Source organism: Adiantum capillus-veneris, chromosome 6 (assembly GCF_014529385.1).
Source record: "Adiantum capillus-veneris isolate H3 chromosome 6, ASM1452938v2, whole genome shotgun sequence".
Lineage (NCBI taxonomy): Eukaryota > Viridiplantae > Streptophyta > Polypodiopsida > Polypodiales > Pteridaceae > Adiantum > Adiantum capillus-veneris.
In genome coordinates this window covers 40,344,252-40,369,045 of record NC_140936.1, presented here as the reverse complement: position 1 = coordinate 40,369,045, position 24,794 = coordinate 40,344,252, and the positions used below count along the sequence as shown (strand labels likewise).

The window sequence follows — 24,794 nt, the reverse complement described above, 5'->3', positions numbered from 1 at the left end:
GTGTGCTCGTGTCTCCCTCCCCTTGCAAACTTCGGTTCTGCAACAGCTGCCTGCAACTCGATTTGCTTACCTCTGGACTCGAAAGATGCCTTTAATTGCTTGATATGCTACAAATCTCCTTTGTCTTCTCTCACGCCCAATTTGCTGATGCAAGCCACTCACGGGCCTTGCTTGACTTAGTGTGCTTTGCTTCAATTATGCTCCCGAGCTTACTCGATTCTTTGCTTGATACTTTCTTGCTTTGATTACTTGCTGTGTGGATCCCTGCAGAGCTACCAAGCTCTCCAAGATTCCCTCTTCTTTGAGCTAGCTGCATGCACGGGGTGTAGCCAAGATCGAACGAGCTCCTGAGCTCTAATACCACTTGTGGGGTGAGGATACGGAGAGTGTAAGAGAGGGAAGGAGAGAAGGGGCAAGGAGAAGAACACACAACACTTGGTGGAGCTATTGAGAGTAATACATCTCAACTCCTTATTGACATTATAACCAAATGAATAAGAGTAAAGTGGGCCGACGTCGGTCATAACCAACCACCATAACCAACCACGGGGCCTGAAACCTAACACACCTAGCATACATTCTGGCTCCGCTTTTATTAAATTATTAGTTAAATAGAAAGATTCCCTTCTCCCACCCTCTATCGGCTTCTCCTCTGCACCCAGCCGTCTGCATCTGCATACCGCCCTCCAACAATCCCTAAGGAATCTTCAACGAAAGCGGGGAGAGAGAGAGAGAAGGCTATCTCACCCCCCCCCCCCCCCCCCCCCCCCCCCCCCACACACACACACACACACAACATGCGAGACAGAAGAAGAGAGAGAGAGGGAGGGAGGGAGGGAGGGTTGCCTCGCTTCTGCAACAACCCATTGTCTCGGTATGTCCCGCATGCATGCCTTTCAACAACAGCCTTTGCCTCACAATCTTCCAACCACCTGTTCAATGAATGAGAGAGAGAGAGAGAGAGAGAGAGAGAGAGAGAGCCGCCACAAATGTTGGGCGATTACTCTAAAGCCAGAGATGGTTCTCCAAACAATGCAATTTCATTTTTCGAAATCGTGGACACATATATATTAGCACTTAAGTTAGTAGTGTTGCCAATACACTAGTGCTTATGCTAAGTTGTGAAAATCACCGCATGACTCTCATTACCTAGCCTAGCCTGGTAATAAAGAAGGCGCAAGATTTGTGAGCAGAATGCCTGCATGCTTGGTGAGCAGCACTCTCACCTACCAAACAGCACACTACAAGAGCACGGAGGAGAGAAGGGTGGTCGACTCTCTCTCTCTCTCTCTCTCTCTCTCTCTCTCACACACACACACACACGCACGCACGCACGCACGCACGGGGGCTGGCAATGGAGGGTGGCGTAGAGGAGCAGCGGAAGAAGGTGGTGGTGTGCGTGACGGGGGCATCAGGCTTTGTGGCATCGTGGCTTGTGAAACGCCTGCTGGAGCGTGGCTATCACGTCCGCGGCACTGTCCGCAACCTTGGTTAGTGCCCTTCCTTAAAGCCCTTTTTTTTTCTCTGGGGGCGGGGGGGGGAATGCCTCCACATCATTTAAATAAAACCCATTGATTTATGCTTTCTAATAAGGTCATTTAGGGCACCTTTGCAAGGCTCTAACTTGCACCGTAACCTCTCGTCTCTTGGCCATGTGGGTGCCTCGCCATTACTTGCATGTTACTATACTACTTCCTTGTTGCCTTACATCGCCTTTACACCAACCACTTACTTGCTGTATCAATGTATACAATGAGATTGTATCTATGATCTATGAGAAATGGAAACATCAACCTAAAGCTAAAGGCGTAAACATGCAACTACCAAAACGTACATCGATGGTCCCAAATTTACAAGATATTCATGAATAGTTCTTTGTCGAGGTATCACTATCATGGGAAAATGTAATGTGCATCGGCATCTTCCTCCTATGGCACTCCATAATAGCTCCGGTTTGCCTATGATGGGGGTGTCTAGGTCTCCTGTCTTGCGGGAGTGGGTAAACTATGTCAAGCGATAACACCTTTAGAAGAGTAAGCCTTTTGATGTTGTGTCCTTGCTAATGTTGATTAAGGTTGTGTGGTGTTAGCAGCCATACTCAAATTCGGGCATGTAACCACGATGAAGTCAAGATCATGCTATGCTTGAAAGGGCTAGTTGGTGAGGTCTCCTCTCCTATAAAATAGTTGTCCAATATCTCTAGAGCTCCAAGAGAAAGAATTGCAAACATCTCTACTCATCAAAGTGCATGATTTCCATGTTGACTCCAAACCCCCTAAACTCTATTGAAATATGCAATAATATCTCCTCACATATCAAGTAAAATGTATATCTGCAAATGTAATGCTCCTCCAACTTGGGTTGCTTGTCACATTGCTGACATATCTAATCCTCTATGTCTATCCTCAACTAATGTGATAGGGTATAGATTTGGCCAATGGCTTTGCACAATCCATGTGAGAATTGGGTATCCATGTATATGGGTATGATGATGAATCCATCTATAGAGAGTTGAAGAAAGTGACCTTGTGACATAAGGAAAAGAGGTGAGTCTAAAGCAATCTTAATTGTATTGAAAAGGGAGAAATCTATCAATCCACATGTTATCTAGGCTCATCAAAGTGCCGACTTGTGCATAGGAGCACGTAGGACGGCAATGCTAGTCATGGATATCTGTCTCGAGGTGCTCCCACCATAATATATGGATAGAAGGCATTGCTTGCAATAACACTTGGACCGCTATAGGTCTTGCCTCCCGTCTTTGTTCCAATGATCTTGTGTGGGATTGAAGCCTTCTCCCTCATCATATTTGATATCATCATGACTAATGGTCTCTCCATTGAATTCCACTATCATCGAGTTTTCAAGGTCATGTAATTGGTTTGTGAGAGCATGCCCCACTTTGGTTCCCACACACCATATCCCTAGTCAAGATTATCCTCTCTCTCTCTCTCTCTCTCTCTCTCTCTCTCTCTCTCTCTCTCTCTCTCTCTCTCTCAGACACACACACACACACACACACACACGAACACACACAAAAATATTTGAGATCTCTTGGGTGGGTGTGTAAGGCATGGTAAACTGTGTAAAAGTCCTTTACCTCAGAGGAGATGTACTTGCCTCCATTGTCACTACGCGAAGCTTTAAGCTTTCTACCCGATTGGTTCTCGACCAATGCTAAGAACTTCTAAAAGACACTAAAAACGTCGCTATTCCGCTTCAAAAGATAAACCCACACCTTTCTAATAGAGTCGTCTATGAAAGTTAGGAAGTATAATGCTCCCCCTAGAGACTTGACTGGCATAGGTCCGCACAAGTCGTTATGTATGAGATCTAGGTGACTCTCTAACTCTTTGTCCAAAGGCGCTGATGTTAACCTAGTCTGTTTGCGATAGATAAAATGCTCACATAAGGAGAAGTTAGAATAATCTAACACAAGGATATAACCAAAACATTGCAAGACTTTCATTCCCTTTTGACTCATATGTCCTAGCCGGCTATGCCACAACTCTGTAGATGGTAGCTCGGCTACACAAATATAATTCTTTTGCAGAAGAGACACAAAGTGAGTACAATGAGCCAGACTTCTAGCCTTTAAGCATGACCAGATTTCCCTTCTTGATAATCCAAGAACCATGAGCAAAGATGGTAGTGTAACCCAAATCATCCAACTAGCATCAAACTCTTTGTCAATTTGGGAACATGTTTGACATTATGTAGCATAAACTCAATGCCATTACAAATAGAAAACTTGATGCTGCCCACACTGCATATATCAAGCTCATAAGAATTGCCTAGCTTCATCGTGCCATGCGTGGCAGTGTACGTAGAAAACCACTCCTTGTGAGGAGTCACATGAAAGCTAGCACCTGAGGCCAACAATCCAATTCTGCACAGAACACTCATCATGAGCTAACAATGCATCAGGACTCAAATCCGATGTGAAAATCAACACATCATTTGACACTTTAGAAACTTTTTCAATGGCTAGAGACTCAACCACATTAAGCTCTTCAATCTTCTTGCTGCTTTTAGGTTTGTCATACTTTGCTTTCTCTTTTCCCTTATCACGCTGCATTGTGCGGAAATCTTTCTTCAAGTGTCCCTTTTTATGGCAGTAGTAACACTCTACATTTTGCATGTCTTTGCCGCGACTCTTGCTACGACCTTGCATGCGATCCTATGAACGACCGCGGCTACAACCACGCTGTCTTTGAAATTTCCTTTTGTCACGATTTGCACTAGCTACATATGCATCACCATGTCCACTTGCATCAAGAGATTGACGTCAAATCTCCTCAGTGAGAAATGCATCAACAACACTACTGAAATCTAGCTTTCCATTGGGTGCATAATTACTTATGACTGCGTTGAAAGTATCCCATCACGATGGTAGCAAACATAGCAAGAAAATGGCCTTCATTTCATCATCAAAATTGAGACCTTTTGAAGTAAGGTGTGAAAACACGTTGTTGAGCTCGTTCAAATGAGAACTAAAATTACTACCTTCTTTCATATTCATGCGTATCAATTTCTTCATGAAGAAAACCTTGTTCGAGGCATAGTTGCCATCCCAAGCCTGACATAGAGCATCCCACAAATCTTTGGCGTTGGTCTTATCCATTATGGTGAAGTAAATGGATTTACCAAGGTGCAGGCGAATGGTCTCCATAGCACGCTCATCCAAGTCATCCCACTCATCATTAGTGTAGACATGTTCTCTTCTTCCATGTAAAGGTGCAATCAAGCCTTTGTTGATCAAAACATCTTGCATACATTGCCGCCAAATGGCAAAGTTTGAGCCATCAAAATTTTTAATATAGTACTCTTCTCTTTCAAAAGCACTACTCGCACCCATGATTAAGAGAATGTAGCCAAAAACTTTAAGGAGAATTGCCTGCTGGGACAATTTCAACAGAATTCCCCCTAGAATAGGAGCAAAAACCCAAACAAAAATGTAGTACAATCACTATGTAAGAACAACTAGAAGTGCCAAGAACGCATAAAATAGATTCACAGGAAAAATCCGACAGAGTCTCCTTTGTGTGAGTCGAAACTCGACTAAAAAACGCATAAACTGCTCAAAAGAACAATCATTGGGTATATACTGCACAAAACGATTGATCTGCGATCGACAATTCAACATAAAAAGCACAAAAACCCGTCTAGATACATGTCCTATGGTGAGGGTACCATATGGGGGAACTCCAGCTATCTATATCACCAAAGGTATCTCAACATTCGAGAATACCCCAGTTCAAAGAAAACCTTACGTTGTCAACCCTCTAAAGGCTAATGCACACACAAAAGGTCTAGCCACAGTTTCAGAAAGGGCTCTTCCGGTTCAAGTCTCAGAAACAGTAGGGAAAACTGCCAAACTAGTCAAAAATGGCTCCATACGTAGTACAATGGGCAGTGTCCGCAGCTCAACGTACATGAGTGAACCGTGCTCAAATAGGCTCCAAGAACTGCTACATGCAGTAAAAGTGATCCGTGCGGGGATATCAACTCTCAAAAGAGCTCGGTAGCACTAGGTGTGCTCACACAAAAATGCATTTGTCAATGAATCACTCCACAGAGAAACTGTTGTCAAAAAGACTGCTAAAATTGCCTGAAAAAAACATTGTGCTTGAAAACCTGGAGAATGTGTGTGTAAACGGGCTAAAAAGACCCCTGTAACCTGTAACCTACGTGTCGGTGTCGCTATGTGCTAATTTCTACCATCAAGCAGAAATGCGCTAGTAGAATAGCCGCCAAAGGTTTCGTAGGCAAAAACCATGCCCTAGAGCGTGATCTGTGCGCTCGGTGCCAATGATGATTGTCACTCCTCTATGGTAGAGGCACATCACCCGTGCGTATGGCAAGCACGATCGTCCGTGGGAAAACCCTCAACCACTGGAACGTTTGATGTCAAGATCCGATGTCGAAAATTTGTTGCAATAAGAGGTGATGTCGAGCTGTGCCAAATTGCAAGAATCGGTCTCAAAAACCGATGTGCCGGTGCGAAACGATAAATCATTGATGTCGAGGAGTCGGAGCTCTCTCTCTCTCTCTCTCTCTCTCTCTCTCTCTCTCTCTCTCTCTCTCTCTCTCTCTCTCTCTCTCTCTCTCTCTGTTTGAGAGTGATGACGATGTCAATGTCGATGTCGCCTTCTGTCGCAAGACAGAAGCCTCCGGCGCTGAGGTGATGAGGCACCTCCATGAGGCCTCGCCATAGGACATAGATAGAGAGGATGGTGTTGGAATAGGGTTGTGAGAAAACACACACATCTTGGAGAAGACGAAGGAAGCTCAAAGCACACAACAAAGAGTGTATTACTTAGTGTGCAATGGAAAGATAGATAGCCCTAGAGTGATGGGTGTATATACAATGCATGGGGGAAAAAACCTCCTAAAGAGGGAAAAATTTCCCCGACGGTCGTAGTGTGTTCACACACATCACAACCACATGTATATGGTAACAAATCCCCCATGGGAGTGATGCGGTGAATGAGGGCTGACACAAAGAGTAAAGGGAAGTGTCATGCCCTGAGGACATGATAAGTCCACAAAAAGGAGAGCAAGCCCAAAGCTTTGCGAAAAGCTTCGAACTTCTCACGAGACAATGGCTTTGTGAAAAGATCTCCAAGGTTATCATGTGTTGTCACGTAAGCCAAGCTGATCTCTCCTGTTGAGATCCTCTCCCTGAAATAGTGGTAATGCACCTCAATGTGTTTTGTGCGAGCAGGAAAAACTAGGTTCCTCGCAACTGCCAATGCGGTCTGACTGTCAGTGTAGATGATGTTGGCAATGTCTTGTCCAACACCCAAATCAGTCATCATAAAGCGTCTGAGCCATACACACTCAATTGTAGCTGTGAAGACTTCCCTATACTTAGCTTCACAACTGGAAGTGGCCACAGTAGGTTGCTTCTTGCTCAACCATGAAATGCATGAACTGCCAAGCATGAAACAATAACCACTTGTGGACACTCGCGTGTCATAACAACCAGCCCAATTTGAGTCCAAAAAAGCATGTAAATCTGGCGGCAATTATCCCCCCTTGGGATAAAACAAGCCAAAATGCAAAGTGCCACTCAAGTAGCGAAAAATCCTCTTGACTGCATGCCAATGCTTAGACCATGGGCTATGCATAGATCGGCTGACCTGTGAGACTGCAAACTGAATATCCGGCCTCGTGTTGCATACATAAATGAGGCAACCAACATTAGTTTGGTAAAGAGTGGCATCAACAGGATCACTAGCATCATGTAGACTCAACTTCAAACCTGTTTCCAAGGGAGTGGCAATAGGTTTGTAATCCTCAAGTTCAAACTTACATAGCAATGTCTCTATGTAATTTTTTTGACACAAGGCAATACCACCATCACACTGCTTAAATTGTATGCCCACGTAATGATTGTTACCATATACATGTGATAGTGATGTGTGTGAACACACTAGGACCGCCGGGGCATTTTTTCCCTCTTTAGGAGGTTTTTTCCCCCGTGCATTGTATACTCCCATCACTCTAGGGCTATCCATCTTTCCATTGCACACTAAGTAACACACTCTGTATTGTGTGCCTTGAGCTTCCTTCGTCTTCTCCAAGCTGTGTGTGTTTCTCTGCAACCCTAATTCAAACAATTGCTATCAGAGCAGGTCACGTCCTCCGAGGCTTAGTCGCCAGCTGCTCTAGAACACGCCTCCTCACTTTCTCCGATTTCAGTGAGCTTTGGCAAGCGTTCGCAGGTCGACAAATATTTTGGGACCGGATGGTGAGATCGATCGCCATAAGGCTCAACTTGTTGCTAAGGGTTATGCACAACAAAAAGGCATAGATTATGAAGAGACTTTTGCTCCCACTTGTCGTATGACTACTGTACGTTTTCTATGTGCATTGGCAGCTCATTTTGGTTGGGATGTACATCAATTAGACATTGTTACTGCTTTCTTGAATGGTGACATATTTGAGGAAGTTTATGTAACGCAGCCTCGCGGTTTTGTCATAAAAGGACAAGAGGACAAAGTGTGCAGATGTAAGAAGGCTTTGTATGGGTTGAAGCAATCTCCTCGTGCTTGGTATGAGAAAGCTGACACTCATTTGGTTAAACGAGGCTTTCGTAATAACAGTCCAACAGAAAGCGCATTGTATGTAAAGCGTGAGGGTGATGTACTTCTCATTGTGGTTCTTTATGTTGATGATTTGCTGATCACTGGACCAAATGAGAGACATATTGCTGAATTTAAGGTTGATTTGAATGCTACTTTCAAGATGAAAGATTTGGGGCTGTTGCATCATTATTTGGGTATATAGTTTAAGCAGTGTGATGGTGGTATTTCCTTGTGTCAGAAAAGTTACATAGAGACATTGCTATGTAAGTTTGGACTTGACGATTGCAAACCTATTGCCACTCCCATGGAAACAGGTTTGAAGTTGATTCTACATGATGTTGGTGATCCTGCTGATGTCACTCTTTACCAAACTGTTGTTGGCTGTCTCATTTATGTATGCAACACGAGGCCGGATATTCAGTTTGCAGTCTCACAGGTTAGCAGATTTATGCATAGCCCAGGGTCTAAGCATTGGCAGGCTGTCAAGAGAATTTTCCGCTACCTTAGTGGCACTTTACATCTTGGATTGTTTTATCCCAAGGGGGGATCATTGCCGCCAAACTTACATGCTTTTTCGGGCTCAGATTGGGCTGGTTGTTTTGACACGCGAGTGTCCACAAGTGGTTTTTTTTTTCATGCTTGGCAGTTCATGTATATCATGGTTGAGCAAGAAGCAACCTACTGTGGCCACTTCGAGTTGTGAGGCTGAGTACAAGGCAGTCTTCACAGCTACGGTTGAGTGTGTATGGCTCAGACGCCTTATGGCTGATTTGGGTGTTGCACAGGACACTGCCAACACTATCTACACTGACAGTCAGAGCGCATTGGCAGTTGCGAGGAACCCAATTTTTCATGCTCGCACAAAGCACATTGATCTGCATTACCACTATGTCAAGGAGAGGCTCTCAGCAGGAGAGATCAGCTTGGCTTATGTGCCAACACAGGACAACCTTGCAGATCTTTTCACAAAGGCATTGTCTCGTGAGAAGCTTGAAGCTTTCCGCAAAGCTTTGGGCTTACTCCCCTTTGTGGACTGATCCTATCCTCAGGGCATGGCACTTCCCTTTACTCATGTACCAGCTCTTGTTCACCGCATCACTCCAGGGGGGATTTGTTACCATATACATGTGGTAGTGATGTGTGTGAACACACTAGGACCGCCGAGGCATTTTTTCCCTCTTTAGGAGGTTTTTTCCTCCGTGCATTGTATATACGCCCATCACTCTAGGGCTATCCATCTTTCCATTGCACACTAAGTAACACACTCTCTATTGTGTGCCTTGAGCTTCCTTCGTCTTCTCCAAGCTGTGTGTGTTTCTCTGCAACCCTAATTCCAACAATGATGCAACAACCCCAAATCTTTTATCTTGAAAGTAGCATTCAAATCAGCCTTAAGTTTAGCGATATGTGCCTCATTGGGACCAGTGATCAACAAATCATCCACATAAAGAACAACAATGAGAAGTGCATCGCCCTCACGCTTGACATGCAATGTGCTTTCTGTTGGACTATTACGAAAGCATCATTTGACCAAAGGAGTGTCAGTTTTCTCATACCAAGCACGAGGAGATTGCTTCAACCCATACAAAGCCTTCTTACATCTGCACACTTTTTCCTTTTGTCCTTTCTTGACAAAACTGCAAGGCTGCGTTACATAGACTTTCTAAAAAATGTCACCATTCAAGAAAGCAGTAACAATATCAGATTGATGTACATCCCGACCAAAATGAGCTGCCAATGCACATAGAAAACGAAGAGTAGTCATACGACAAGTGGAAGAAAAATTTTCTTCATAATCTATGCCTTTCTGCTGCGCATAGCCTTTTGCAACAAGTCAAGCCTTATGGCGATCAACCTCACCATCCGGCTTGCGTTTTAACTTGTAAACCCACTTTGTACCAATGGCCTTTTTGCCAGGAGGCAAATCACATAAAGTCCATGTGTCATTTTCTATAAGTGCATCATATTCTAATTGCATGGCAGCCATCCAATTTTCTAAATTATGTGCTTCATTAAAATCCTTAAAGGTTCCTCTATATCACATAAGCTAGACACAACCAAAGCCTAACAATTTGATGCATACGAGGCATGGCGAGAACCTGAACGAGTACGACTAGACAAAGGTGCATCCGATTTACTATCACGCAAAGCGTGCACCAGCCATTTTGTCATACCTCTAGCATGCTCATTTTCAACCCTTTCCTCATCAAGTACATCATGTACATTTGCATCAATAATGGCTGACCTGTAACATTTTCAGAAACCCCCATAGGCTGTACATTTGCCTCATTTGCATTTAAATTTGAATTTCCACCATTGAAAAGAGGCAATAAATTGTCATAAATGTCATGTGAGCTTACATTACTATCTCTAGTACATGACAGCAAAGGCTGAACAGAATCTTCCACAAACACAACATCATGTGAGACCAAAATACGCTTTGTTTGCGGATGGTACAACCTGTAACCTTTGCTTTCAACACTATAACCAATAGAACTACATTTGACAGCCTTATAATCCAATTTTCTACGCTACTTGTGGCACTAAACCATAAGCCAAACAACCAAAAACACGCATGTGCTCAATAGATGGATTTCTATCATGCCATGCTTCATAGGAAGTCATAGACTGCAATGCTTTTGTAGGATACCTGTTGAGTACATAAGTGGCACACATGACAACCTCGAGCCAAAACAAATGTGGTAAAGCTTGACTTTTGACCATACATCATGCCATTTCCGTAAGAGACCTGTTTTTCCTCTCAACAACACCATTTTGCTGAGGCATATACGGTACCGTACATTGGTGCTTTATCCCACGACTAGCCAAAAATGCATTAAATTCATGAGACTTATACTCCCCCTCAATCGGAACAGAGGGTGCCCATAGTACATTTAGAGACATTTTCAGCCATAGCAGGAATTTGTTTGAAGCACATAAACACTTTGGACTTAGCTTTCAACGGATATACCCATGCATGCCTGGAGTAGTCATCAATGAGAGTCACGAAGTACAAGTACTTTCCCAAGGTCGGAGTTTGCATAGGCCCACAAACATCACTATGCACAAGTTGCAATCTGCATGTAGCACGAACTGACCCATCCTTTGGAAACTTAGTACACTACATTTTGCCCAAAATACAGCCTTCACAAACATGTTTGACAGGTGCTTCAAGAGGCGGCAAAGAATCAACCATATTAGATTTTTGCAAACACGGCAAACTGGCAAAATTCAGATGCCCAAAATGTGCATGCCACAGTTTTGCATCTAAAACAGCCCTTGAATTTGCAAAAAATTTTTCCACACTTGTCATACAAAGTGAGCTTATACAGCCCACGACAAAAGATGCAACAATTTCATCACCAAAAGTGAGATCATGAACTGTACATCTATCATCCATAAATTTGACTATGAGACCAAGTCTAACAAGTGCAGATACAGACAAAAGGTTCTTTTTTATCCAAGGTACATACAATGCATCAACAAGTGTGAAAGAAGTGCCATTTGCAATAGTAAGCACAATCTTTCCAACTCCTTGAACAGGATAAGAGGCATTGTCGGCACAAGTCATCGTATTCCCATGAGGGACGAACTCAATAGAGGTAAATAAATCACGATGTGAGGTAACGTGCTTTGTAGCACCACTATCAAAATACCACACATGTGAATCTGCAAAAATTAACATACATGCATCATGGAAAATAGGATCATAAGTGCACTCTGCAGTAAATGCCCATTCTGTATCAACATCAACATCACAATCTCCTTTGACAGAAGACTCTACAATTGCTGCACTTGTATTGGACCTTGTAGTGGATCGAGCCTCTTTCTTCATAGCCTCTTTTGCATTCAATTTCGGACACTGCTTGATCAAGTGATCATTAGCTTTACAATAATAGCAACGCATCTTCTTTTTTCCCTTATCACCAAAATTGCCAGACGAAGTGCTGCCAGCAAAAGCATTAGGAAAAGAAGTTTTGCCACTCGCAGCAGAACCATAAGAAGTGGTTACATTGTTGTTCCCACTTTTTCTTTGAGCTGCAATAAAAGCCTATGAAGGAGTACAAGCGGAAGTGCAACACGAGAGAGAGTGCGAGAAGAAGAGCACGACGATATGGTGAACTCGCTCTGTTGTAATGTACAGAGCATAGTGAGTTCTTATTAGGTTTTTACAAAATAATATGTGTACATACCTGGCGGCCCGCCCACTTACCTGGGCGACCACATTGGGATTTATACCCCAACAACCTCCCACTTAAAGTCCAATCTGGTACTTTAAGTATGAGAGAAGCTACTATACAAGCTAATATACAAGAGATGTACTACGCTACACCTAACAGCTCGCGAAAATGCGCAAAGCTCTGTGAGGGAAGTCCTTTTGTAAGTAGATCAGCAGGATTTTCTGTGGTGTGAACTTTGACAAGCTGAAGTTGCTTATCCTCGAGCATTTCCCTGATGAAATGATACTTCACATCCACATACTTTGTCTTTGAGTGATAAACTGGATTGCGAGCCAATTGTATAGCACTTTGACTATCATAATATAACACAGGCATCTCTTCTTTGATTCCCAAATCTGTTACTAGTCGATTAAGCCAAATTGATTCTTTGCATGCCTCTGATGCTGCAACATATTCAGCCTCTGTAGTAGACTGAGTAACACAATCTTGTAATCTAGAATGCCATGATACTGCTCCACCATCCAATGTAAAGACATACCCTGCCGTAGACCTTCGGTTGTCTAAGTCACCTGCATAATCTGAGTCTGTAAAACCCTTTACACTTAGCTCCTGACTCCCATAGCATATATGCATACTCTTTGCAGCTTTCAGGTATCTCAATATTCCTTTCACTGCCTCCCAATGTTTCTTGCCTGGGTTTGACATGTATCGACTTACTACTCCCACTACAAATGCAATGGCTAGGCGAGTAGCAATCATTGCATACATTAAACTACCCACTGCAGACGCATATGGAATCGTATCCATTTCAGCCTGTTCTTCCTCAGACACAGGACAATCTTGTTTGCTAAGTTTCACATATGGTGGCAATGGAACACTCAATGCCTTTCCCTTCTCCAGATTGAAACGTTGCAAAACCTTGTCAATATACTCTGTTTGAGATAACCAAATCAACTTCTTTGATCTGTCTCTCTCAATGCACATACCAAGGATATGACTTGCCTCACCCATGTCTTTCATGTCAAACGATTTTGCCATCTTTGACTTCAAAGCTGAAATTTCTTCCAAGTGCTTGCCAGCAATCAACATGTCATCCACATACAAAATAAGGATCAGCCAACTGCCATCCTTAGCCTTCTTTGTATATAGACAGTGATCGAACTCACTACGTTTGTAGCCTTGAGAAAGCATAAACTTGTGGAACTTATGGTACCATGCCCTCGGTGATTGTTTTAAGCCATAAAGACTCTTTAACAATTAGCATACCAAATCTTCCTTGCCTTTCTCAACAAACCCTTCTGGCTGCTGCATGTAAATTTCCACATCTAAATCACCATGCAAGAACGCTGTCTTGACATCCATTTGGTGCAACACCAAATCTAATATGGCAACCAATGCAAGAAAGTATCTCAATGTAGTCATCTTGACCATTGGAGAGAAGACTTCATCAAAGTCAATGCCTTGTTCTTGCTTAAAGCCCTTGGCAACAAGCCTTGCTTTGTACTTTGGCTTACTATCATGAGCGGTGATCTTATACCCGTAAACCCATTTACAAGGTAGAGCCTTTTTGCCCTGTGGTAATTTAACTAGCTTCCATGTCTGGTTTTTTATGTAGAGCTGTCATCTCTGACTGCATGGCCAATTGCCAATTCCCGGAGTCCTTCATTTGCACTGCTTCCTTGTAACATGAAGGCTCATTGCAATCAGTCAACATGACATAGTTCATAGATGGAAAAAACCTATCAGGAGGTCGCGTGATATGTCCAGATCTACGTACAATAGGTGGCTCAGGCTCAGCCACAACCTGTGGTTCCAATCTATCCTGTCCTTGCTCCTCTTGAGCCCTGACATTTTGTATTGCACGTGCAGGTCCATCTTCTTGGAAGACAACTCTTCTAATCTCCTCAACCCTCTCTGGTTTAGAATGATATTTGGATTCATTAAAGTGAACATCATTGCTGCGGACAACCTTTCTGGATTCGGGATCCCAAAGTCTGTACCCCATCTCACCAGAATTACCATAGCTTAGAAAGATGCACTTTCTACTCTTTGGCTCAAGTTTGTTCCTAAATTCCTTTGGAACGTGAGTATATGCCTCACAGCCAAAGACTCTGAGATGCTTGTATGAGGGAATTTTGCCTGACCATACCATCTCTGGCACTGAATCCTTCTGCAAAACCTTGCTAGGAGATCTATTTACAAGATGAACAGCTGTTGATACAGCTTCAGCCCAAAACCCATTTGGCAGCTGTGCATTAGACAACATACTTCTGACCATCTCTTGTATGGTCCTATTCATCCTCTCAACAACGCCATTTTGAGGAGGATTGTAAGGAGCAGTAAGTTCACGTTTTATACCTTTTGACTCACAAAAGTCCTGAAAGGCCTTTGAAACATACTCTCCACCATTGTCAGTGCGTAAGCATTTAAGCTTCTTGCCTCTCTGATTCTCCACAAGTGTCACAAACGTTTTGAAAACACTAAATGCTTCAGCCTTGTGCTTGAGAAAGTAAACCCATAATTTCCTCGAGTAATCATCTATAAATGTCATAAAGTAAGAAGCTCCCCCTAGAGATAGGTTAGGCACAGGTCCACACAAATCACTATGAACAAGTGCCAACTGTGTATCTCTTCTACTGCTTCTATGCTTATGTGGCTGCTGTGTTTGCTTACCATACAGACAATGTTCAGAGAATTCAAAATCATTAAATGAAAAGCCAGGAAAATAACCAGAACGAAACAAGATTTCCATTCCCTTCTTGGACATATGTCCTAACCGGCTATGCAACAAAGAAACATTCGGCTTCTCGGTTACATTGATTACATTTTTAGAGACATTTGATACATAAATCATGTAAAGTCCTCCAAAATTTACTCCATGTGATATTGTCATAGAACCCTTGGATATCTTCCACATGTTCTGTCCAAAAGTGGTGACGTAGCCAGCATCATCAAGTAAACCTGTGCTGATCAAGCTCTTTGTAATTGCGGGAACACGTCTCACATTCTTCAGCGTGAAAGAAGAGCCATTCTGAAACTTCAATTGAACATCTCCAACACCTAAGATCTCACATGTCTGCCCATTGCCTAGCCAAACATGATCTTTAGTGGTCACATAAGAGGTAAACCACTCCTTGTTTGGAGACACATGAAGTGATGCCCCTGAGTCTATAATCCAGTCACTCAGTGCATTTCCATCAGATGCTGTAAGAAGAGTTGAGTCCAATGTATTCTTCAAGAAGTAGATGTCTCCTGACACTAGACTGTCATCCTTTGCAATAGTGTTTGTCACATTTATTTCTTGAATCTTCACTGAGGACTTGTTCTTCTCACCATGGTCTTCAGCTTTCTCTTTGCCTTTTTCTGCTTTCCATTCTCTGCAGTCTCTTTTCATGTGACCCTTCTTGCCACAATGGTAGCATTCTATGTCACTCTTGCCTTTAGCACTGCGGGACTTGCTACGAGACTGATTCCTCTTTCCACCTTTGTACTTTTCTTTGGTCCTTCCCCTGACAACTAAGGCTGTTCCTTTGCCTTTGTCCATTGTCTTTCTATTGGCTTCTTCAGTAAGCAGACTTCCTTCTACACCTGCTGTGTTCAAACCATCTGGAGGTGCAGAATTACTCAAAGCTCTGCGAAAAGTGTCCCAACTTTCCGGCAATGTGATCAACAAGAACATAGCTCTAACAGGTTCATCAAACTTGACACCTTGAGCTGACAATTGACTGTAGATTGTGTTGAATTCATTCAGCTGATTGGACATAGGTGTCCCTTCTTTCATCTTCAAGTCAACAAGCTTCTTAAGCCAGTATACCTGTGAAGCTGCACTCTGCTTCTCATAAAGATCACTCAGCTTTAACCATGCTTGATAAGCTGACATCTCGTCTGCTACATTGAAGTAAACGCTTTCTGCCAAAGTCAGCATAATGGTAGAGAGTGCCAATTCATCCATTTCGCTTCATTCATCTTCGTCCATATCTTCTGGTTTTATCCCCTTGAGCTTTATAGGTTTTATCTGCTTCTTTTGTACCAACACGTGCCAAATCTGCTTCTTCCACAATGGGAAATTGGTTCCATCCAGCTTCTTGATATTGTAAAGAGAAGTGTCCTGTGATCCAGCCATAGCTACGCTTCACAGTAGTTTACTTTCCTAGGAAAAATTCGGCAGAGTTTCCCCTGTAAACTGACCTCTGAACCAATATCAACCTGTCAAATGAACCAAGAAAGCTTCAGATTTTGCATAAATTTCGGCAGAGTCTCCTTTGTAAAATGGCTCTGGTGTACTCAAAAACAGACCAAAAAACAGCTCAAAAAACCATTGTCTCTCTAACGCTGTAAGCTGCGGGTAAACCTGTCCTGCACCTGTACTGTCTCTCACTGTCCTATAAGCATAGACTGCGACAATGCCTCAACGGCAGTAAAGCAAAGATGCAATCCCAACTGTCTAACTGACAGTCAATACATCCTAGCTGCCTATCTAAGGGTGCTCGAGGGATCGCTCCAAGACCTGTATCACCGAAAGGATCTCAACATTCGAGAATCCCCTAGCTCAATAAAACCTCACTCAACCTCAACAAAGGCTGCAGTAAATCTGACAGTACATAGACTTCCCACAAAGTCATACATCCACAAATTTCCCACTATATGTTGTAACCGCTGCGGTGGTTGTTTGCTGCGTGACTCACAGCCAGCAAACCCTCAACAGACATACATCATCTCTGACAATACATCCCATGTGGAAATACCTGCAATGTCAGGATGAAATCTGGAATATCGAGCAGCAAACACAAGCTACCTGATGAACTAGTGAATGTCGCCTACAGCCTGTGTGTAGATGCGCCTGTGTCGTATGTGACACGCCTCCAAGAACTGTGAGCAGTCCTTCGATGTGTAGACAGCCACAAATCAACACTCTGGGAGTGCCGATATCCTCAGCACCTGCAGTCGTAGGCCGAAACCCCAAATTTGTAGAGTCGGATCTGCACCCGCTGAGACCACCTAGTCGAAAATGGCCTGCGCAGAACTTTGTCAAAGCCGAACGATGGCCGAGATGACCTCAGAATGAAATTCTGAGAACATCGAGCCCTTTGGGAGGTGCCACAAGATTTGGGGCCGTGTCTTCGCTTGTCAAATCTCACTCCAATCTGAGCAGGTGACTCTGGCTACCTGCAAATGCTGCCCCGAGCCTCGATCTGAGCTCTGATACCAGTTGAAGGAGTACGAGCGGAAGTGCGACGCGAGAGAGAGTGCGAGAAGAAGAGCACGACGATATGGTGAACTCACTCTGTTGTAATGTACAGAGCATAGTGAGTTCTTATTAGGTTTTTACAAAAGAATATGTGTACATACCTGGCGGCCCGCCCACTTACCTGGGCGACCACATTGGGCTTTATACCCCAACAGCCTATTCAACTGCACGCTGTCTAGTCCTGTTTTTTTGTTGGAAGTGACTCTTGAAAACAACAATGTGCATAATGCGTCAAACTTGACAACTTCAGGATTTCATTTGGGTCATAAGTCTCCAAGTACTAGCAAAAGTCTGGTAAGAATCTGGCAAAGCATCAAGAACAATCTGCACAAGTGAACTGTCAGAAATGACTTCTCCTGCAAAAATTAGTTGCTCATTAACATCCTTGACACCAGCAAGGGAAGTGTCTATTTCATCTTCCTCATGCATAATCTTTGAATCCAGCTCTTTACGCAGCAAAGCAATTCTAGCCTCATTGCGGCTTGCATAAAGATCTACTAGAATATCCCAAGCCTGTGGCCCAACAACACATTGTCAAGAGAGAATTCCTCAATAGCACAAACAACTCAAGATTTTGTGTTCTCTCATGATTGCCGAACAAGCCCCACAAATTATCACCATAGTGCTATCACCAAATTGGGCCATCAACACTCCCAAAATTGTACGAGCTACTTTCGGCTCCATCTTAGCTGCTCCACCTTCTCAACAAGGAGGTTAAAAAGGCATTGCAAGCACAAAAGAGGCCCAACAACACATCGTTATGAGAGAAGTCCTCAACTCAAGGTCCTCAATAGCAAAGGCCTTAGGTTGGTTACACACAGAACGCCCAAGCTTGGGCATGTTGGCATGGATTCAGACACCCTTGCCATTTCATTTTTTTATTTTTTATTTGTCTATCAATGGCAAAGGCCTTAGGCTGGTTACACACAGAACGCCCAAGCTTGGGCATGCTGGCGTGGATTCTAGGTGGCGACGTTGGATTCGATGCGCAAAGAGAGGAGTGCCCAAGACAAAGGACAACCAAGCTCCCCTTGTCCATTGATGGACGGGGGTGGAGCTCACGTCCCGACAGCAACAAGACTTTCACGCAACCAATAGCCTACGCACCAACTACTGCAATATGCAGCTTTTATTTAATTCTTACTTGAAGCTGGGTAGGCAGGTGGGTAAAGCTCACCTGCCCACCCCAAATTGAAAGTGAGGCGGTGCCCGTTAGTGTGTAAACGCCCTTAGTGTTTTTTGACTTGGTAGTGGCAAAGGCCTTAGGGTTGGTTGAGTTTTTTTAGATTTTGAGATAAAACAATGATGGGTTTAAGTGGATACCTTCAGTTAATTGTTTTCTCTTTAATGCTAAATCTTCAAATTGAAATAACCAAGTCATTGCAACCAGGACCTTGCTTTCTGAGACTCCTACATCCCTTCACCTCTCTCCTTCAGACCCTACTGCCACATGATTTCCCCCCCCCCCCCGCGGGCCCCTTCCCCCCAGCGCTTTCCTTGTCCGCATCAAATCTGCTGCCTCAGCTGCATCAGAGAGAGAGAGAGAGAGAGACGATCTCTCCCAGCTCGAACCGTCCTAGCACAGGACAATCGCAACATACAAACCGATGCACAACAAGCTTCAATGCAAAGCTGGGGCTGCCCCTTTTGGCAGTGCTGGTATTTGTCGCTCACTTGCATGTGTGTGTGTGTGTGTGTGTGTGTGTGTGTGTGTGTGTGAGAGAGAGAGAGAGAGAGAGAGAGAGAGAGAGAGACCTCTCAAGCTCCTAGCCCGCAGTCTCACCAACACACCTCTCTGCGCGTAGAAGCACAAAAAAACGTCTATCTGTGTACCTGGGTGAGCATAGAACCTCTCTCTCTCTCTCTCTCTCTCTTCCCTCCACGTGCCCCCTTCAACCCAGAGAATCCACCAAGATTCGCGTGAAAAAAAATGGGTCCAAAATCGTCAAGACATAGTGTTTATCTTTTGTTTAGCATTCCCGTCTTTCTCTCTCTTCCTTCTCTCACATGCTCTCAAAGAGGACCTCCACGCGGTGAGTTTCAAGACTATGCTGAAACTATTCCACACACCTGAAAAGGAACACTTCATCAACACATTCACACGTGTTTTGATTCATTTGCCACCACTTCTAATAGCAAGTAACCCAATGCCCACAAAAAGGTTAACTTATTATTTTGGTGACTTGCAATACCAAGTCAAACCTCTCAAAAGGAACGGACCTTTTCTCTAACTTTTGCTCTTTTAGTCATTCTATATAGTCGCTAACCTTTTCATGTAGTGGAACTCACGACAAGGATGCACATGGGAATGTCATTTGGGCCGAGGAAGTAGGTATGAGTATGGGTTGTAGATGTCTTTATAAGAACGTCATGCAAACAATGAGAGTCTAGCTAGGACCTCAAGAGCATCAAAATGTCACGTGGAGAGCATTAGCCTACCTTGCTCCTTTTCCTTGCCCCCATGAATTCAAGCAGCAAGCAAGCGCATGCAGGTTGCCGATCCACTTCTCACACCTGCCCTCCAATATTGCCCCCATTGACTACTAAGTGGATTTAGAGGCATACTTGCTCAAGATTTTTGATTACTCATTGCTAGGTGTACTGGTTGAACGACTTGGTGTGCTTCAAGAAGGTGGCAATGGAGGGGGACATGACCAACACACTGGCACCACGAGGGGAAGCTTAGGGGAAGGCGACACCATTGTGGAGTTGTACATGCATTGCATCTCTGCTAGAGCTACAAAGCTCCTTCTATTACCATTGAAGATAGTAGGGGCGGTACTCCTTGAAATTAGTGTTGTCTTGCAAGGAGGAGGAAGAAGATGAGAAACCGAGGTAGGAGCCACACCCATCAAAACCACTTTTGGTGGTGCCATGCTTGCATAAAACAAACCTTAATTGCATTAATGCTTGGCTCCTTTTGCAGCAGTACCAACGGAGAGATCTAATGATCAACATGATCATCATCAACATCAACTCCTGTGTTTATGGAGAGAGAGAGCATAATTATCATCAACATCAACTCCTGTGTGGATGGAGAGAGAGAGAGAGGCCTGTTGTGATCCATCGATGATTGTGCTAGTATTGATGGAGGTAAACATGAAAGATAATCATGAAAAACATCAAAAGCCCCATTAATAATGGAAGGTCAACTAGATAAGGCTAGAAATTGTAGTTCATCTCTCCCTTTCTACATTATCTACAAGTGTTTTTGAAGTGCAAAAGGGAATATTTTTGCTCCAATACCAATGCAAGTATCTATATGTATTCTATAACAGCAGTCCGAGTACCCTTTACATGTGTCAACGTCTGTGAGCTGAAGGCTAAATGCCAAGCACGGGATAAAGAGGGGGAGTGAAAGAGAGAGAGAGACTCCGCCTTCGGCAGCCGGCCGTACTCGTATGTACTAAGGCTAAAGCCAAAAAAGTAGCTCTTACACTCTATATCTCTTAAGTTTCTTTATTTATGGTTTGGTCTGTTGTCCTAGTGGTTGAGGTGAGGTCCTTTAGGCACACCCAATATGGTTCAACCCCTGCGCGGACATGAGGTGTGGGTGAGCACAACCCCTATGCACAATCTCGTAAAACTAGCTCGCACAAGCTAGATGGCAAAAAAAAAGTTTTCTTTATGATTTGGTTTGTGTGTGTGTGTGTGTGTGTGTGTGTGTGTGTGTGTGTGTGTGTGTGTGTGTGTGTGTGTGTGTGTGTGAGAGAGAGAGAGAGAGAGAGAGAGAGATTGTAGCATCCTTTGTCCGTACATCATAAGTAAGTTGTTTGACTGTTAACCGTACATGACAAATAAAGCCCAGTGCCAACAACTATCCACTTCTTGCTCTATTTTGTAAAAGTATGAGACTTAGATTTTTGGCTTTCTAAAAGAAGCCTTGGTGTTGAGTCGAGTTAGGCATCCTTCCAATGTTTTTAGTGCCAACGATAGAGACTCATCTTAAATGTTGATGGACTTTGTCAAATGGGTCCCTTTCATTTCATAGCCTTAGAGGGCTTTTTAAGACTTTGCTTTGTTTATTTTTTTTGTCCTTGCTCATCTTATATTATTTTCAACATAAACACACAATTTATACTTGTTCTTTTTTCTTAGGATGGGACTACATTGCTTTTATTTTGTGTACCTTTTTATTTTTAAAGTTTTTAAAGAGTAAAGAGCTTTTTTCACAAGAACAAACGATTGTGACTCTCTCTCTCTCTCTCTCTCTCTCTCTCTCTCTCTCTCTCTCTCTCTATATATATATATATATATATATATATATATATATTGTATTTTTATTTCTCTCATATCTTGATTTCCTTTTTGGAAAGCCATCGTGAAATCTCACCTTGTTTAATAAGGTGCATGCATCTCGTCATTGGCTGGCCTGTAATTTTATCTCTAATTTAAAAGCTTGTCCTTTGTTTCTTGAGTCCATGTTCACACCATCAGAATAGGGACTACTTAGTAGAGGCTTTTATCCCACAAGTCAAGCTCTACATGCAACGCACATTTCAATGTATCAAGGAGTTTATTACCTTGAGAAGAACAGCTTATCCTTGTTTAATTGTATCATCAAGAGAAATGATATAGCCTTCCATCTATGTCCAACAACAAAAAGGAGTGCTTAGATAGAAAAACATAATAAATTACAATTTGTTTCTGTTAAAAAAAAATCAATCTGCTCTTTGTAATGGCCTTAGAAATTGCTACTAGTGATACTTTTTCCCCATTGCATGTGCGTATGTCGAGTTGACATTGTGTACCAAGTGATGCCCCATGCAGGACATCATGAACAATTTATGCTGCTCTTTGACGCTCTTCGCTATGGGTTTTTTTTGGCACAATTGGACCGTTGAAATGCCTCTCTCTCTCTCTCTCTCATCATGCTAATGGTTTTCAACACATCTTTTAACCACAATCAATATACTTTTAAATATCTCTTTACCCCACACCACAAGCATGCATGAATTTTGGGAGATAGATGTTTGATGGTGACTTTTATACCGCGAGCTATATCTGAGTGCATTTGTAAATTGTAAGTATGTTTTTGTACCGAGTGCATTTGTAGGAATCAAGGGAAATGTTATCTCGCTTGAAGAGCCTCGATTCTAAAGCCTACGGGGTCTTTAAGACCCCTGGGCGGTGGGATCAACGACAGTGATTGCCTGCAAAAATCTCGAAAAAGCTTTAAGGCTCAACTAAAAGGGGCTCCGCTAACTAGTTTAGGTTTCGAGACTAGCTCGAGGCATGCAATGGAATCAACGACCTTGAGCGCTTGCACACATCTCAAAAAAGCTTTATGGCTAATTTAGATTTCAAGCCCATCCCACTGCCATTAGAGCTCAATGCCTTACCATTATGCTCGTGCACATTTCTTGAAACAAACGTGTTGACATTCGTATATGCTAGTAAACTCGGATAATGCTTTGTTGTCTAAGCTTATTTTCATGATCTTGGTTTACTTCACACAAATCCTATTGCTTGTGCCTCCTTGAGAAGTGTTCGGCCACTTCGTTGCCATGGATCCCATGAAGGGGGCTTCATTAAAGGCCCTGTCATAGTAGGTAGTGTTAAGAAAGATTGAGGAGGCTTTCTGCCTATATTTCTATCAAGTGACTTGATTAGGTCTCCCCAATCTCATAAAAATAAAAATTCTTACAAAACATATTAAGTGCCTAAGTGAAAGGGTGAGTTTAGAAAATGAAAAGAAAGATGAAGGTGGAAAGTCAAAAGACATATGATGTCATTAAATCTAATATCTAACCAACCCAAATGATTCTCTCATATTAAACTCATCATTTAATGTGGGATAATAAAGGGGAACAAGGGTTAGAATATAGACATGTGCTTACAGATCTATCTCAACAAGGGGCCAATGGTAAAGGGGCCCAAATGAGAGATGGTCTGTCAAAGAGCAAGGTTAACTAATGGAGTTTAAAAGACCTTATAGTTAGCTTCATTAAAGACCTCCAATGGTTAGTGTTAAAAGTCCTTTGACCTTAGGCAAGCTAGGGCTGAGCTTGAGGTGGGAACCCCCGACCTAAACTTGCCTTTGACCTTAGGCAAGTTAGGTTTGAGCTTGAGGTGGGAACTCCACCTAAGGTGCTTGTCATGCTTGATGACCAAGGTACTTGAGGTACTTGTCATATTTAATGAGGAAGGTGCTTGAGAAGCTTCCCATGCATGGGGGGTAAGGTGCTTGAGTCAAAAAGAGAGTCCCAGTGCTCGAAAAAAACTTTTTTCCAAAAACTTGGTAAACCTATGTATTTGAAACAACAGAGGTAAATTGACAAAATTTGAAGGTTTTTACACCAAATTACACTAATTTTTTAAAAATTTTGTAGATTTTCTCACCTTAAAAAATATAATTTAGAGGTAAATTTAAAAATTTGTAGGTGGGATTACACTAGACCTAGGTTTTTTTCAAGCATTGAAAGAGACCCTACAAACTTAATGAGTAAGGTGCTTGAAAAGCTTCCTATGCATGAAAGTCACAAAGTTAGGGGAATCTTTGACCTAACCTTCCACTCACCCAAAGGGCACCCCTTTTCTCAAAGAACACATGTCATATTCTCCTTAAGCTTAACCACATGGTGTGCTTCTATTGGTTCGGCTAAAGAGGGGTCCAATGAGCTTGCAGCATGTGGAAAAGTCACAACTCGCCCCAAGCAAGCAAGGGGGGTGCTAGGGGGATATACACCAACACACACTTATTTTTTGGGGGAGCCATTCTCACTTGGTGAAAGTTAAGGAACTCCACCTCCTTCTCCAAGCTTGTGAGAAGTGAGAGCCTACACCAATACTCTTGGCTATGGAATGCAAATCCAACCAAGAGCCATGCTTCAATGCTTAAGCTTGCCATCTTCTCCATCTTCATTACTATGCTATTATGTATATTAGTAAGAAGAGTGATGATAAGTGAAGAGCTATTTCTTTCTCCTATGAAATGTTTCTTCTTCCTCTTTCCTATCCTCATTCCCCGCTAGCTCTCTCCACCTTCGAAGGTGTTTGAGGTCTTGGGATTGAAGCTTGGGATAGTTAATGATTTCTACAAAGTTTATGTTATGCTTGTGATGCATGAAGCTTTCCATCTTCATTGCATCACCTAGGTCACAAGGAACACAAAGATTGTATTGTACCAAATCTCTCTTGATGGGAGAAACTATAATACAAATGCCTATTGGAGGGGAGACCGGCTCCATATGAATGTGGTCCTCAACTATTGTCATGTTCTCTAAACTCTCTCTCTCTTGCAAAAGTAATGTTCATGCCAAGTTAACTAAG

At 42.9% G+C, this 24,794-nt stretch overlaps 1 protein-coding gene across 2 annotated transcripts in view; it reads left to right on the top strand.

Annotated features, from left to right (window-relative positions):
• Positions 1 to 1,078: 1,078 nt before the first annotated feature.
• Positions 1,079 to 24,794, top strand: part of LOC147455386 (tetraketide alpha-pyrone reductase 1-like) — a 52,889-nt gene continuing 29,173 nt past the window's right edge. The window contains exon 1 of one of the 2 annotated variants that reach the window (XM_086514162.1): positions 1,079 to 1,490. In XM_086514162.1, the coding sequence (XP_086370288.1) occupies positions 1,355 to 1,490 (136 nt within the window). In that variant the 5' untranslated portion in view covers positions 1,079 to 1,354. The remainder of the gene's footprint in view (positions 1,491 to 24,794) is intronic. The other variant, XM_086514163.1, reaches the window with a different exon arrangement.